General features: G+C 42.9%; 4 protein-coding genes and 2 non-coding genes across 8 annotated transcripts; 3 read left to right on the top strand and 3 right to left on the bottom strand.

Moving 5' to 3' along the window:
• Positions 1-7: 7 nt before the first annotated feature.
• asl (argininosuccinate lyase) lies at positions 8-4,562 on the bottom strand. 2 transcript variants are annotated; one of them, XM_062485670.1, is made up of 17 exons: positions 4,450-4,562; positions 3,922-3,961; positions 3,557-3,751; positions 2,948-3,031; positions 2,797-2,853; positions 2,555-2,652; positions 2,260-2,337; positions 2,058-2,135; positions 1,910-1,962; positions 1,737-1,799; positions 1,536-1,650; positions 1,255-1,339; positions 1,097-1,156; positions 929-1,012; positions 775-855; positions 568-674; positions 8-412 (listed from the first exon to the last, which is right to left on the bottom strand). In XM_062485670.1, the coding sequence occupies exons 2-17, from the start codon at positions 3,937-3,939 to the stop codon at positions 268-270; spliced, it is 1,401 nt and encodes a 466-aa protein (XP_062341654.1). In that variant the 5' UTR covers positions 3,940-3,961; positions 4,450-4,562; the 3' UTR covers positions 8-267. The 2 variants fall into 2 exon arrangements, with proteins under 2 accessions (XP_062341654.1, XP_062341653.1); XM_062485669.1 differs by lacking the exon at positions 4,450-4,562 and having other exon boundaries at positions 3,922-4,076.
• crcp (calcitonin gene-related peptide-receptor component protein) lies at positions 4,058-6,270 on the top strand. Its single transcript, XM_062485671.1, has 6 exons — positions 4,058-4,146; positions 4,514-4,550; positions 4,751-4,849; positions 4,955-5,049; positions 5,364-5,421; positions 5,598-6,270. The coding sequence occupies exons 1-6, from the start codon at positions 4,139-4,141 to the stop codon at positions 5,742-5,744; spliced, it is 444 nt and encodes a 147-aa protein (XP_062341655.1). The 5' UTR covers positions 4,058-4,138; the 3' UTR covers positions 5,745-6,270.
• A 659-nt stretch (positions 6,271-6,929) lies between these two features.
• On the top strand, positions 6,930-11,393 carry tpst1l (tyrosylprotein sulfotransferase 1, like). Of its 2 annotated transcripts, XM_062485792.1 has the most exons (8): positions 6,930-7,178; positions 8,400-8,530; positions 8,728-9,121; positions 9,325-9,483; positions 9,881-10,134; positions 10,490-10,691; positions 10,814-10,855; positions 11,251-11,350. In XM_062485792.1, exons 2-7 carry the CDS (start codon positions 8,421-8,423, stop codon positions 10,844-10,846), a joined length of 1,152 nt encoding a protein of 383 aa, XP_062341776.1. In that variant the 5' UTR covers positions 6,930-7,178; positions 8,400-8,420; the 3' UTR covers positions 10,847-10,855; positions 11,251-11,350. The 2 variants fall into 2 exon arrangements, with proteins under 2 accessions (XP_062341776.1, XP_062341777.1); XM_062485793.1 differs by lacking the exon at positions 10,814-10,855 and having other exon boundaries at positions 8,400-9,121; positions 11,251-11,393.
• LOC134040045 (E3 ubiquitin-protein ligase TRIM17-like) lies at positions 11,392-13,050 on the bottom strand. The gene has a single exon (XM_062486269.1). The coding sequence runs from the start codon at positions 13,048-13,050 to the stop codon at positions 11,857-11,859; it is 1,194 nt and encodes a 397-aa protein (XP_062342253.1). The 3' UTR covers positions 11,392-11,856.
• Positions 13,051-13,945: 895 nt separating this feature from the next.
• trnaw-cca (transfer RNA tryptophan (anticodon CCA)) lies at positions 13,946-14,017 on the bottom strand. Its single transcript has one exon. It is a non-coding gene; the product is annotated as a tRNA-Trp (tRNA).
• Positions 14,018-14,207: 190 nt separating this feature from the next.
• trnae-cuc (transfer RNA glutamic acid (anticodon CUC)) lies at positions 14,208-14,279 on the top strand. Its single transcript has one exon. It is a non-coding gene; the product is annotated as a tRNA-Glu (tRNA).
• Positions 14,280-14,592: the final 313 nt, after the last annotated feature.

The following is a 14,592-nucleotide window of genomic DNA, read 5'->3' as shown; positions in this document are numbered from 1 at the left end:
ACAGCAATTGTTTTCCAAGATTTATGATTGTATGACAAAACCAACTTTTTGAAATAGTTTCTTTTAACGATCATGGCAAGGCACAAAATGGACCCATTTGGTTTTAGATAAATTCAACAAGCCAGAAGGCAAATATGATTTTTAAACTCAGTAACATCCGATGTTTACACATCCAACCCTTTGATTGTTGCCTGTAACAGTTCTGATGCATTTTCAAATGTTCAAATGTAGTGATTATGTTTGTCTGAAGGGAGTGATGAACAGAGGTCACTGTGATTGTCTCTTCAGCCAGGCCCTCATGTGTTCTATCTGGGCACTGACGCTACTCTTGGCTGTACCACCGGGGGCACTGTACTGCTCCACACTGCTGCCATAGTCCCACACCGAGGAGACGTCACTGTCAAACAGAGGACTGAAAAGAGCACAGAAGGATTTTAGACAAAATAGATGGAAAACCAGAAGAATAAGACCAAATGTAAAATTAGGTGGGAGCTTCAACAGTCATACTTAATATCTTTGACTGTGTGTGTGTGTGTGAGAGTGCGCACGTGTGTGTGTGTTAGTCACCTGGCAGTCAGCAGGTCGTCCACAGAAAGTTGGTTCAGGGGGATGTTTTTGGATTCGGCCAGAAACACAGCTATGCCAGAGACACCATGAGCCTCTCTGAACGGCATCTGACAAACAGATACAACTAAATTGGTACACAGAGAACTACTAAACCCATTACAGCTAAATTACTTACTCCACACTGAACAGACACACACACACACTCACTCCCTTTCTGACGAGGTAGTAGGCCAGATCAGTAGCCAACATGTCAGGGCTGAGGGCAGCTTCCATCACACTCTGGTTGATCTGGAACAGGAAACAGGAAGTGGTCATAAACATAACTTTATTCCAATTCCAATCTCTCTTAGGAGTGTCTTACCTTGAGGGTGGACATGACACCTGTAGTCACCTGTAACACAGCATGAACTGTGTCATAGCAGTCAAACATAGCTTCCTTATCTTCCTGAGAAAGAGAGAGAGATCAAACAACAAGACCATTGCATGCATACGCAAAGGGACAAGCCTTCGGTTGTTTGAACGTTTGAACCTGTAGGTCTTTGTTGTATGTGCTAGGAAGGCCCTTCAGTGTCATCATAAATCCAGCACACTGCAAAATACAGATAGGCAAAGGCAGGGTCAGCAAAGAAACCTCGATTGGGTACAGTTTTATGAATTTCTCAAGTTGCAATTCAGCAGGGATCTTACTCTGCCAAAGACACGACCAGCTTTACTTCTTATCAGCTCCAGACTGTCTGCATTCTTCTTCTGTGGCATCAGACTGCTGCCTGTACTACACACAACAGACACACACAAAATTACATCATTTAAATATAAAACATAAAGACAGTTAAAAACCCTGACTTAGAATCCAGTCACACACCCACACCCACACCCACACCCACACCCACACCCACACCCACACCCACACACACACACACACACACACACACACACACACACACACACACACACACACACACACACACCTGTAGGCATCAGAGAGGGTGACGAAGGAGAACTCCTTTGTGCTGTAAAGCATCAGGTCCTCTGCCATCTTACTGAGGTGTGTGAGACACAGAGACGCCCAAAACAGGAACTCAGCTGGAGAAAATAGACAAGACATGTTAAGACAGCTCCCAATGCAACCACACTGCATCTATTGGTATACGGCGAAGAAATTACCATACCAACAAAATCCCTCTGCCCAGTAGCATCCATGCTATTAATGCTGATGTCATCAAAGGCCAGCTCTAATGGGCAGACAAGGGGGGGGGAGTTAAGTGCCAAGATCCATTACAGAAAAACGAATTCTAGATCAGCAGAGACTTCAGAACTCAAGAGTCTTGCTCTCGTGCCTTACCTTTGCGAAGCAGCTCCCTGTCGATGTTAAATGGCGTCCCAGCTATGGCCCCACTGGGAAACAAGGAATCCCGACAGAGTATGAGTTTGATTAGTGTGTGTGTGTGAGTGAATATTACTACATACCATGAGAGCATACTGATGGATACCTTCCCAGAGGAAGTACATTGACTCGTCTCCGCATCTCCTGGAGCTGCTCAACATCTCTGCTTAAAGCCACTGCATGACTAGAGGGAATAAAATACTTATTACTAAAAATTATTACAATTTTTTTTTCTAAAACTACTATAAACTTAAGACTCCTATGAATACAATGTCTTACTAAGAGGTATGGATAATGAGAGAGGCTACCTCAGAATCCAGTGGCTCCATCTGATTGGCTGAGCCCTCTGCATGTGGGTGTATCCAGGAAACAGCACTTCAATCTCCCTGAGATAAAGAAGTGCATGAGTGAGGGTGTGTGTGTAGTGTGTATGTGTGTATTTGTGCAGGTATACGTGAATGGGTGTGTGTGTGGTGTTTATGTGTGTATTTGTGCATGTGTAATTGAATGTGTGTGTAAGTGAGTGTGTGTGTGGTGTGTATTTGTGCATGTATACGTGAGTGTGTGTGGTATGTATGTGTGCATGTGTGTACGCATGTTTACACTGCTGCTCTCTCCACCATGGTGGTGATCAGCTGGAGGGCGTTGGCCTTCAGAGTGAAGATAGCATCTCTAAGCCATAGTCTCATGTCCGTCACCACCTGCTCAACCAATAAAAGCAACACACACTATATATAATTCCAGGGAAGTCCTTCCAGCATGCACTATTATGGTACACCTCTCACACTTCAAACTCAACCATTTATGAGAAATAATTCGGCCTTCGAAAGAATAGTGAGACCCACCTGATCATTTCTACTTCTTCCAGTGTGAAGCTTTCCAGCTGGCTCACCAATCAGCTCCTAAGGAAACAAAATCATGCACATTGCACACACAGATCATGTGCATCTAACTGAGTCGACAGTTTTTTGTTGACAGAAGTTAATGCTAGCCTACCTTCAACCGGCGCTCATTTGCTGTGTGGATGTCTTCATCCCCTGGTTTGACCTGAAACACTCCTTTAGACCATTCCTCGTGAATCTGAAACACATGCGCACACACACACACAATTAATACAGAAAAGCAGTGCAGCATCAATACCTTTACACAATGTTAGAAAATATGACTCACATATCAGAAATGGTGATATGCACAACCTCTGTTGTGCTAATATAAATGCTTGTGTTTCAATTCAGTAGTTGAGCAGTCTAGGATTTGAAGCTGTGCGACTGAAATTGTTATTTTGTATTTGGCATCTGAACTATCACATGACTCTATTGTCAGACACATAGCACAGAAGTAAAATGGAATTCTGCACCGAGGCAAATTGTTTTGTTGTCGCCTATTAACCTAGTCACTTCCGCGTGGAATATTACACATTTATTTTTAGTCTTCTCCCACGCACTTGGGTTTCAACGCAGGAAAACTTTTGAATTTAACGTCCTGAAGTCATGTCGCACAGACATTTAGGTTTTAAAACGGCCTTAGCCTACTCAGCAACAGGTATAAATCATTCTCAATGCTTTATATGCTACATAGTTGGCTTTTACTGTCGATTCTGTTCACCTTGTCCATGCCCTGAAGGATGTGATTCATGTCTTCCAAGCTGACCAGTTTGGCTCTCTCAAGTGCTCTCACATACGCCTTGCTGCCGCGGATATCTGCGTCCCACATTCGCTGGTCATATGCAATAGACGCGTTGAACTTCTCCATAATCGGGTCAATGTCTCCCACGAACCGACCACCCCATAGTTTGTTTCCCTGGGAGATGCAGAAAATACGGAATTAGTGTTCAGATATCATCTAGCTTGAACACTGAACTGAGTCCAGCTGACATATTACTGGCCAGCTGACACGCTATATAAACAAAACACAGACATACACAAATACACGTGGAAAACAAAACAAATTGTGTTGTGACTCCATCTTACCTCAGCATTTGCCATCATCCCACTGTATGCAGTAAAAATCCTAACAAGTAGATAAAGACACAGCTGTACTGATTTTAAAAAATAGTTAACCGGTCAAGTGAAGCCTGAACAGGTTCTGACAATGGTTATGGTGGATTGGCTAGGAACCAAATCGCGTGAAGAAAGATTTTCTACCCGGACTTACTCTGTACCGAACTCAGAAGCAGTTTCTGGCAAAATGGAAGTGTAAGAATGATATAGCTCTACTTGTTTTATTATTTCTTAAGATCAACAGTTACTTACACGTCATTAATAAATGTAAACATTTTATCTCACTTAGAGTCCCCTGTTTTATTGTTTGTAAATATATGAGCATCAGGCTCAAGTAATGCTAGTTACAGCTCAGATTTTCTGGCACTAGCTGACGTTAGCTTAAAAAACATTAAACGCTAGTACTACAAGCATTGTGGGTGTAAATAGCTAGTGCTAGTAACTGTACCTAGCTGTGTTTTTTTAGAAGTCTAATGTGTGACTTGATCACAATAATACCTGCTCAGTCTTACAAATGTGTTTTCGATTTCGCATGAAATACTCTCTGTTTGCTTTGCAATAGGAAAGATGCCAACGCTGCTATGCTAAGCAACTATGAAGTAAGTGTTCTTATCTTTGTCTGTTCGTTAATATGTCCATGGTCTGGTCATCCCAGGTGTTTGTGTTACCAGGAATGCTACTGTGTTATGCAAGATTGACCTCTTGCTCATCAATCTCTCTCTCTCTCTCTCTCTCTCTCTCTCTCTCTCTCTCTCTCTCTCTCTCTCTCTCTCTCTCTCTCTCTCTCTCTCTCTCTCAGGTGTTTCAGCTACTGACAGATTTAAAGGAGCAAAGAAAAGACAGTGGTAAAAATAAACACAGCACTGGGCAACAGAACCTCAATACAATCATGTATGAGGTTAGTAACTCATTCTCGTCAGACAACCCACAAACATTTTAATTCTGATAGGTGTTCCCATAGTCATAGTTTCCATTACTGCCTTGTGTGCATGTCTCCTCTCAGACGCTGAAGTACTTATCCAAGACACCATGCAGCAGACAGAGCCCAAAGATCATGAAGGACTTCCTCACCACCATGATGCCCCATAAACTTACCAAGTAAATGAGATCGGCCAATAAGTACATTTGAGTAGCACAAAAGCAAATGCATGTATATGTGAGCGCATGCATTGCGTTGCCCATTTAGTCATTTAGCAGACGCTCTTATCCAGAGTGACTTACAGTAAGTACAGGGACATTCCCCCCGAGGCAAGTAGGGTGAAGTGCCTTTCCCAAGGACACAACGTAATTTTGCACGGCCAGGAATCGAACTGGCAACCTTCTGACTAATAGCCCGATTCCCTAACCGCTCAGCCATCTGACCCTAAACCATCTACCCCTAACCATTTACCGATTTCTCTGTTTGATGTCAGGGCTGAGAAGCTGCAGCTCCTGAACCATAGACCACAAACAGCAGTAGAGATACAGCTGGTAAGGACCCACTGTTACTCTTATTTATATTCTTATTTTCCTCCCTTTCTCCTCCAGGGTATCTGCTAGTTGTTCTCCGTGGGTCGTGTTTCATGTTTACATTTTATGACAGTTTGATATAACATTGTAAGGATGTATGCATTTTCACTTAAATTTTTTGTGTACGTTTTTTCCAGATGGTTGAGGAGAGTGAGGAACGCTTGTCAGAGGACCAGATTGAGGAGCTTATTCAGAAAGTTACTGAGGTCCTCCCTGGCGACCCGGAGCAAGAAGGCACTGCCCCCGCAGATGCACAAGAACTGGACGGGGGCACCAGCCAGTAACAATGCAGACATGGGAAAAGGGAGGATACAGTGTCTCACCACAGTCCTGATGAACACAGAAAGCCTTGCATTCATCATAATTGTTCACTTCAGATACTATGTTGGGAGAGGCAGGTTAAGAGGGTGTACTGAACATGACTACAGTATCTAGAGATTATTTGTAGGATCAGTCTAAACCCACACTCCTTCTGTGCTGTTCATATCTTTAAATGGCGGATATAAGGTAAGCAGTTGGAGATGAAACTGGAGCAGTCATCTGAACCAATAGCGCAGCAATATAAATGAGGACTGCATTTTCTTTGAAGATGGGATGAGCTGGAAATAACAGGTTCTGTTGAGCTGACTGATCGTAGGACCCTAGAACATGTTTTGTCTGAAAATATGGATACTAGGATGCACAGGGAATGTTGACAACGATACATAAGACTGCCGGTACTGTACCTGCATGGTCCTGCAGTGTCCTATAGGCATATAGATGGTATCAAGTGTATTACAAACTGCCTAATAAACAGGTTCCTAACTTTAATGTGTCTGTTAGTATTTCCCTTTTATGAAGCTTGAATTGTGCAAACCTGACTTACTCTACAGTTCTCCATTCCATTTCCATGTAGTCATTTAGCAGACGCTCTTATCCAGAGCGACTTACAGTAAGTACAGGGACATTCCCCCCGAGGCAAGTAGGGTGAAGTGCCTTGCCCAAGGACACAACGTCATTTGACACAGCCGGGAATGGAACTGGCAACCTTCAGATTACTAGCCCGATTCCCTAACCGCTCAGCCATCTGACTCCAGTTCTGTTGTAATTCTACTAAAATTATAGCCACATATCTCTTGGAAATCCTATCATGATTAACTCCAATGGGTCGGATAGTATATTCTTTATCTTATCTTTTGATCATAATCCCGGTGGAGTGGGAAATAGCTAGTTTATATCTGTCATTGTGGTTATACAATTTAATCTGCTCAGTAATCGGAAGAGTTGTGTTCTGGGGTTACTGAACGCAAAATATATTACCGTACTCTATCATTTTAAAATACAAAAATCACATCCACATGCCATATGTTTGGTGGAATTGTGGTTGTACCTGTATGTTCTAGTTCAGTATCACAGTTCAGTATCCGCCAATGAAGGCCTCAATGCACAATATGCTGGTCTGTCACTTGGCCAATCAGCAAACAGCTTTCACTGTTGCAATACAACAGGCCAGACGGTTGGAGCAAACATTTTGGGCAAACTTCAATGGTGACAAGATGTGTTTAGATGTTAGATACAGCGATTAAATTATCTTTAACTTGTTTGACAGTTTTCCATTTCCTATACAATGTTTTTATTTTTGTATCTTAGCTAGTGATCACAGTGTAGCAGTCCAAATTCAACCTTCGCTCGTCGCACTCAAGGCACAGACGCTCTGGTGTTTCAGACCTCGGCACTTTGTGAGTTATGATGATTCTAAATGAATATTCTTATTTTTTGCATTCAGCCTGTAGCTAGCTACCAATAACGTATGAAGATAGCTCGCTACCCAAGGTTAGCTGGCCTGCAACACGTTGGAAATATCTCTCGGAGGAAAGCTCTCTCCTTTTGTATTCTAAAGCATTTCTAGCACGCAGACGCAGAAGGGGCCGTAGATAGCAACCAGCTAGTCCTAATACTGTCGTAATGTTGGAGCTAACATTATACTGTGCACAAAAATACAGAGCTAACCAATGACGGTTAACAATGAGATCAGGGCTAGCTAACGTCACATGTGAAAGATAGGTCATTCACCCGGCTTCAGCTCAATGCGTTCACCTGGTCAAGACGGACAAAGAGGACCAACTGGAGGTGGTCCGATGTTCTACATTCCAAACCTGTTGATTTGTTGCTAGTATAGTAGCTTAAAGCTGTTATTCGATCAACCTGCACAGGCACAACAACAACAGTCAAATTATTTTGTCACAAGCAAGGCTACACTTCCTCTTTCTGTTCGTCAACGTGTCTTATTAAGATATGTAGCTATAGTCAACGGAAGCACTTTGGAATATTCGTTCGAATACACCTGAACACGATGTTCCTGTTATTTCATGGGTTTTATCACAAGTTGCTTTTAATACAAAATCCCTTTTTTGCACACATTTTGAGTCAAACATTGTTTAACTGTTACAGCTCCTTGGTTTATGCACACCTTGGTAGGGCAAGCGCTCATCGTGGTAACGGTGTGTTTCCCCGCGTCCCTTACACATGGCATCCAGATGCCCTTAGTCTGCCTCTGATGAGAAAGCGAGCCGTTTTTACCTGCGACAAGCAACTCCATAGATCACTCAGAAGGTCCACAAAGCTCTACAATAGGAGGTCTCTAGACCGTAGACAAATTGCTTTGGGTTCTAGTGTGGTTAGATGCTGTCACTGAAAATGAAACATAGCAGTGTAGCAGTTTGTGGTTTGCACATGTGAGTGAATGTGTGTCGAGAGAGATAGTACTGAGCTTACACAAAGGGGATATAGGTCTGAGGTAGCAGTTAGTGGTTCCCAAAATGACAGTTTTCCATGTGCACCTGATATGCTGCTTGTCTGCAATATAATTACAGCAAATCTTACAAACATCTGCAATAACATAACTGTTGTTATTTTGTGACTGTTATTTACTCAATTATGGATGCGTTCTTTTTTGACAGGTATGATGTTGGTTCAGACTCATGGACGGGCCTGGAATCAGGTCGGCTGCAGCTCTGGTCTCAGCCACCAGGAGGGGCTTTAGAGTGAGAGGGGATCAGTCCTACCTCCCTGCCCAAAACACTCTTCTGAAATCTTCAGCCTGTCCTCACCTGTTCCCTCAACACTTAAACAGATACTTTTTTTTCTTCTCTAACCCCCTCCACCCAATTATTTCTCCTGTTTTGACTTGATCCCTCTCAGTCCGCTAACCTCTCACCTTCACCTAACACCTGGTGGTTGTTTTAGTGGAACTCCCTTCAGAATAAACATGAGGAATCCCAGGCTGAATATGTTTTTGGTAGGTGTAATCCTCTGTTCAGTGTCCCTCCTTTACTTGGGCCTGAGTGGCATCGAATGCCCACCCAAGAACAGAGGCCATCAATACAGCTGGGTAGACCCCCGCCTGGGACACATCAACCAGAGCCAAGCTTTTCCCATCTACTACGGAGAGGACACCCCCCTCATTTTTATTGGTGGATTCCCCCGTAGTGGCACCACACTCATGAGGGCCATGCTGGATGCCCACAATGCTGTGCGGTGTGGGGAGGAGACACGCGTGATCCCCCGTCTACTAGCCATGCGTGCCACCTGGAGTCGCTCGGCCAGGGAGAGGGTGCGATTGGATGAAGCTGGAGTCACCGATCAGGTGTTGGATTCTGCCGTGCGGGCATTCCTCTTGGAGGTAGGCTGAGCGAGAGGTTTCCTAAGAGCTTGGGAGCTCCCTCATCATCCAGTATAAGCTAGTCTAATCGACGAATGATTATCTTGCTACTAGACTTTTAGGAAACCCCCACTTGTTAAATGAACGTAGTATCTACAGAAAACAATGTAGACATTAGTGTAACACCAATGAAATGACAGGTATTTGTCTGATGTCTCCTCCAGGTGATAGTTGGTCATGGAGAGCCTGCCCTCCGTCTCTGCAACAAAGATCCTTTTGCCTTGAAGTCTCTCTCCTATCTCGCCAGCATCTTCCCCAAGGCCAAATTTGTACTGATGCTACGAGACGGACGGGCGACTGTCCACTCCATGATCTCACGCAAGGTACAGATTGTGTGTTTGTTCAGGTGTAGATCTATGTTGCCATGATGGTAAATTAACTGTAAATACATTGTATTCGCTATTATGCTAGACCAGGGGTCTCCAACCCTGTCCCTGGAGAGCTACCTGCCTGTTGGTTTTTGCTCTAATACTAATCTAGCACACCTGATTGTAATAATTAGCTGGTTGATCAGGCAACTTGTGTTGAATCGGGTCAAATAAGTGTGGTAAGATCAAAAACCAGCAGGCAGGTAACTGGGAACAGGGTTCTTGGACCCCTGTTCTAGATTGTCTGTCACAGAATATCTCCTATAACACTTCCTGGAAGACTTCAGAGTCCTGTGTTTTCTCTCAACTAAATATCTCTCTCTTTTTGGTTTTCCCTGTCCTCGTTCTGTAGGTCACCATCTCTGGTTTTGACCTCACCAGTTACAGGGACTGCCTGACAAAGTGGAGTCGTGCTGTAGAGGGCATGTATAGCCAGTGCCAGGGGGCGCCAGAGGGCAGCTGTCTACCCGTGCGCTACGAGCAGCTTGTGCTACACCCAGAGGAAGAGATGAGGAAGCTGCTGCACTTCCTGGGGTTGCCATGGGACCCAGCAGTGCTCCACCACGAGGAGCTGATTGGCAAAGCAGGAGGGGTGTCTTTGTCCAAGTGAGTGTTGTGTGGTTGTGGTGTGACACTTCTGTAATTGTGAGAGCATAAGCATGAGTGTGAATGTGAAGGTAACTGTCTGATTGGAATTATGTGATATGAATTACCCCCTCCAGAAGATGGCATTCTGGGTTGTGACCGAGCTGAATATAGTATTTGAGAGGAATCTACCCACTTCTGTGCCACGTTATGTTAAACTAGGGCAGACAAGCATAAACTATTTCATATATTTTAAAATGCAGTTCATCACCATTATGCAAATACTGTATAATGTCTGAAATGTGTATTCCTGTTAACTTAAATACAATGTTATGTAGATTGAAAACCACTGTGAAAGAGTTTACTCTGTCTGCAGGGTTGAGCGTTCGACAGACCAGGTGATGAACCCTGTGAACACAGATGCTCTTTCTAAGTGGGTGGGACACATCCCCTCTGACGTCATGAAAGAAATGTCCGACATCGCTCCCATGCTCGCTCGACTTGGCTACGACCCCCGTGCTAACCCCCCAGATTACACCCAGCCAGGCCCACTCCTCCAGTCTTTCAACTATACACAGGTGAGATTTTATCCAGTGTCTAAACTATAAAATCACGTATATGCTTTTTGTTATAGCTTGCCTGTTAATATGTAACAAGTGAATAACCTTGGTGATAAAGATGATGCTATTTCTATCCTCAGCTTTCGAGAACAGAAACGCCACACCCTAGTTAGGTGGATAAGGCAGAGGTCACTTCTTATTTGTACATTGTAAAACACCTTGTGTGGTTCCATGTTCTACATGCACCTTAAGCAGACTGTCCTGAATGAAGATCCCCCCCAAACATGCATTTTGATATTTGTAGTGAAATGGATGTCAGCTTTCAACTGCATTAATTGATTGTAATACAGAATGTGTTATTTTGCTGAATTCGTTAAAAAATATATATAATTTCCCAGAATTTTGGGGATGAGAGTTGGTAAGGAAATCCCTATAGTTCTCAGTCTCTGGACTGAGTCTTTGCTGACAGATACCTCAGTTAACCAATATCAGTATTATCGTGTATTATAGTGTACATGTGAATTTGTACCATAGTTTTTCTTATGGTAAGATGAATATTTCTGTAATTTCTCATCAACTGATCATCAACCTGGGAATACGTTTTAAAAGGTCCATGGAGTAAATAATGATGGAAGCATAACTGTATATTTCTAAAGATGTGAGTTTATTTTCTTAATAAATTATTTTGTTGTGGGTCATTCAGTAAAGTGACAACTGTGAATGATTTGTTCTAAAATACATTTGACATATTCCAACATATATATTTTTTTTTTGAATGAACAGCACATTCCCTATGTAGTCCTCATTAATGAATAACAAGGAGTCATGTACATTTACATGTATTCATTTAGCAGACGCTTTTATCCAAAGCAACTTCCAAGAATGAGCTTTACAAAAAGTGCATAGGTCCATGATCATGAACGAGATAGCCACAAAAAACATTGCAGGAAGCCAAAACATGAGCATACACTGTGATAAGCAACCAAGTGCCAATTGGAACAAAACAAAAGAGCAAGTAGTTAAAGTTACAAATAAATCATGAACCTCCAAAGTGCAAGAGTTTACCTGTAGGAAAGCAAGCAACAATAATTAACACGTAAGCTGTATTCCACACATTCATCACTTGACAATATCTTCTGCTGGTAGCTGCTAAACCGTTGTAATGCCTCGATAAGTCGCCTCTTCAACAATCTTCTGAATAGAATTGACTATTGGACTTGTTTTTCTTATTTTTCTTGAAGAATGAAAAAATGTTTTTTTTCTGAGATGACGACAGAGATGTCATAGAGGTGGAGCTGGGGATAGTGGACCAGAGGGTTGGAGAGGTTGGTTCAAATGTTGACCGAAACTCATGACTTTGTCGACTCATTGTTAAGGGAGGATTGACAGCCCTGGATAGACTTATCCCAAGACCCTTTAGATCAAGGTATTCCAGGAGATTCTCTAGCTCATTGCATTCTTGGTCAGGGGACTTTGAGGCAGGATCCTGGGTCCAGGGCTTCTTTGGACTTGGCAAAGGACACTTGTTAATCAGAGAACCGCTTTGCACCTCATTCAAAGCAGCGTAGTGGTTCTCTGCCAACACAGCCTTCACCTCATGGATGCCTGTCTCTATCCACCAGCGTAAGAAGTCCAAGGGTTGATCCATGTTGAGGCCAGCTTCTAGAATGGCCTTCCTCTCTCTTCCCTCTTTGATCACATTGTCTATGATCTCCAATTGTCTCTCACAGTCTATATTCAGCTCCTCCAGTTCTTTAAGGGCTTGTTGCTCTTTTAATTTCAACTGTTGTTGCAACTCTTCAAATTGCCTGCAGATCTCAATCTTGAGGCTGTCGTTTCTAACCTTTGTTCTTGAAGCAATGTCCTGCTCACCCTCCTGGAACTTCTTGACTGCACTGACGTCCTCTTGCAAATCGAACAGCGTCGTGACTATTTTCATTTTGATCTCGTCCTGGGCCTCTTTCAAGGGTTTGAACTCGTGTCCCTTGTGGTCTTTCCCATCCCGGCAGATCACGCAGATCAGCTGTCTGTCTGTCTCGCAATACAGCTTCAGAATCTCTCTGTGTTCAGGGCAAGCTGCTCGTTTGGATGCAATAGGCTTTTTCCTTCTTTCCAATGCGGGTTTCCTTCCCTCTTCTCCCTCTATGCTGTTAACCTCCTGTGCCTTGGGGTTGGTGTCGAAGTTCGTGTCTCTGAACAGACTGGATCTGCATATTGGGCAGTCATGGAGCTCATTTTGGCTGTTCTCGAGGCAGTCCCTGCAGAAGGTGTGCTTGCAGCTGAGAGTCACAGAATCTGAGGAATTCGGAACAGCTGAGTCTCTGTGAAAGATGGAACAGCTAAGGTGTTTGTTTAGATTAGAAGCACTCTCAGCCATACTGATCAGTTTGAAGACACAAGTACGAAGAGAATTGTTCCTGTTGACAGATATATCTGCTTTATATCCCTTTCCTTAACTTTTATGGTGCAATTATGTGTAGGAAATTGTGTTTCAGTTGATATCAGTTGATTGTCCCCTCCCTTCTAAGAAGGGTGGGGACAAACAACTGCACTTCGAAGAAGGGAGGGGACAAGGAGCAGGTTTTAATAACCACAAGGGTGTATGCCATGAAGAGAGATCAGTTGTTTGAGCTTACCAATCATGTCATACTTTACACTTTTCATATCCAGTAGAATAAATGTGAAGATCTAAACTTTGATCCCTTCTTGCAAGAATAGCTCTGTCATAGCATGCCCTTAAAGAAATTGGAGAGGAAAATAATTCATAGCATCATGTGATTATGTAGCAAAGAAAAGGATGCTTTGAATCAATGGAGGTGTCCTGTAGTAGAGTTTTAGTGGTGCTATTTATAGGCCTGGCTAGGGCTTAACTGAGCATTCTGACTTCTGAGTAGAGGGAAATGCTGTGGGTGCTGTTTAACGTCACTAACCATTATTTATGCTCCTGTGCAGGCTGGAAACATTGCCCAAGGCACCATGAAAAGCACTGAACATATGCTTTTATAATATGCCATGACAAAGGTTTATAGGCCAACTGTTCTCTATAGCCTATTTTACACTTTATTAAAATACAGTAACCACAAAGGCATTTCTTCAATTGTATGTATTGACTTATTTGCCATATTTTTATTGATGACAGCTATCATGTTTCATACTTATTGTAGTGTTCAACCGACGCCAAACAGACAACGCCAAACAGACAACACCAAAATTATTTTCTATGACCTGCTTGAGGTAGGTAAAATTCCAGTTTCAAATATAACGAAAAATGTTGACCCCGACGTGATTTGAACACGCAACCTTCTGATCTGGAGTCAGACGCGCTACCGTTGCGCCACGAGGTCTATTAAACAATACTTACATTGAAGTTAATTTTGTATTTCATATATCGGTGATTTCGGTTTAAGGCAAATTTAATATAAAATGTATGTAGGTCTACTCTTAGAATTTTGTTTTTAACACTAAACCGGTGTCTTGACTCGGCCATGTCAGGCGATCATTTATATTCTTAAGTCTACCGTAAAGACTCATGTCTCCCTGGTGGTCTAGTGGTTAGGATTCGGCGCTCTCACCGCCGCGGCCCGGGTTCGATTCCCGGTCAGGGAACATTCTTTTTGTGAACATATTTCTTTCATCTGGATGATTTTCCATAGCCTTGTAGTGCTCAAAGTGCAAAACCATGACCCGGTTACTTAAAATAATCCAAAAGACGTTGTATAATTTGTTGGCACTTTGAGCATAAAAAGACTAGTGAACTGTCTGGGGTGAACCGTCCCTTTAAGACCCTGCCTTAATAACCCACCATAGATAGTGATAAAACCGTGCATAACCGACCCGCAACGTTTAAGCGTTTACAGTAGGGTTCGATTCCCGGTCAGGGAACATTCTTTTTGTGAACATATTTCTTTCATCTGGATGA

The sequence above is a fragment of the Osmerus eperlanus genome, chromosome 19 (assembly GCF_963692335.1).
Source record: "Osmerus eperlanus chromosome 19, fOsmEpe2.1, whole genome shotgun sequence".
Classification (NCBI taxonomy): Eukaryota; Metazoa; Chordata; class Actinopteri; order Osmeriformes; family Osmeridae; genus Osmerus; species Osmerus eperlanus.
Note: the sequence above shows the minus strand (reverse complement) of the source record. Positions and strands in the feature narration are given on the sequence as shown.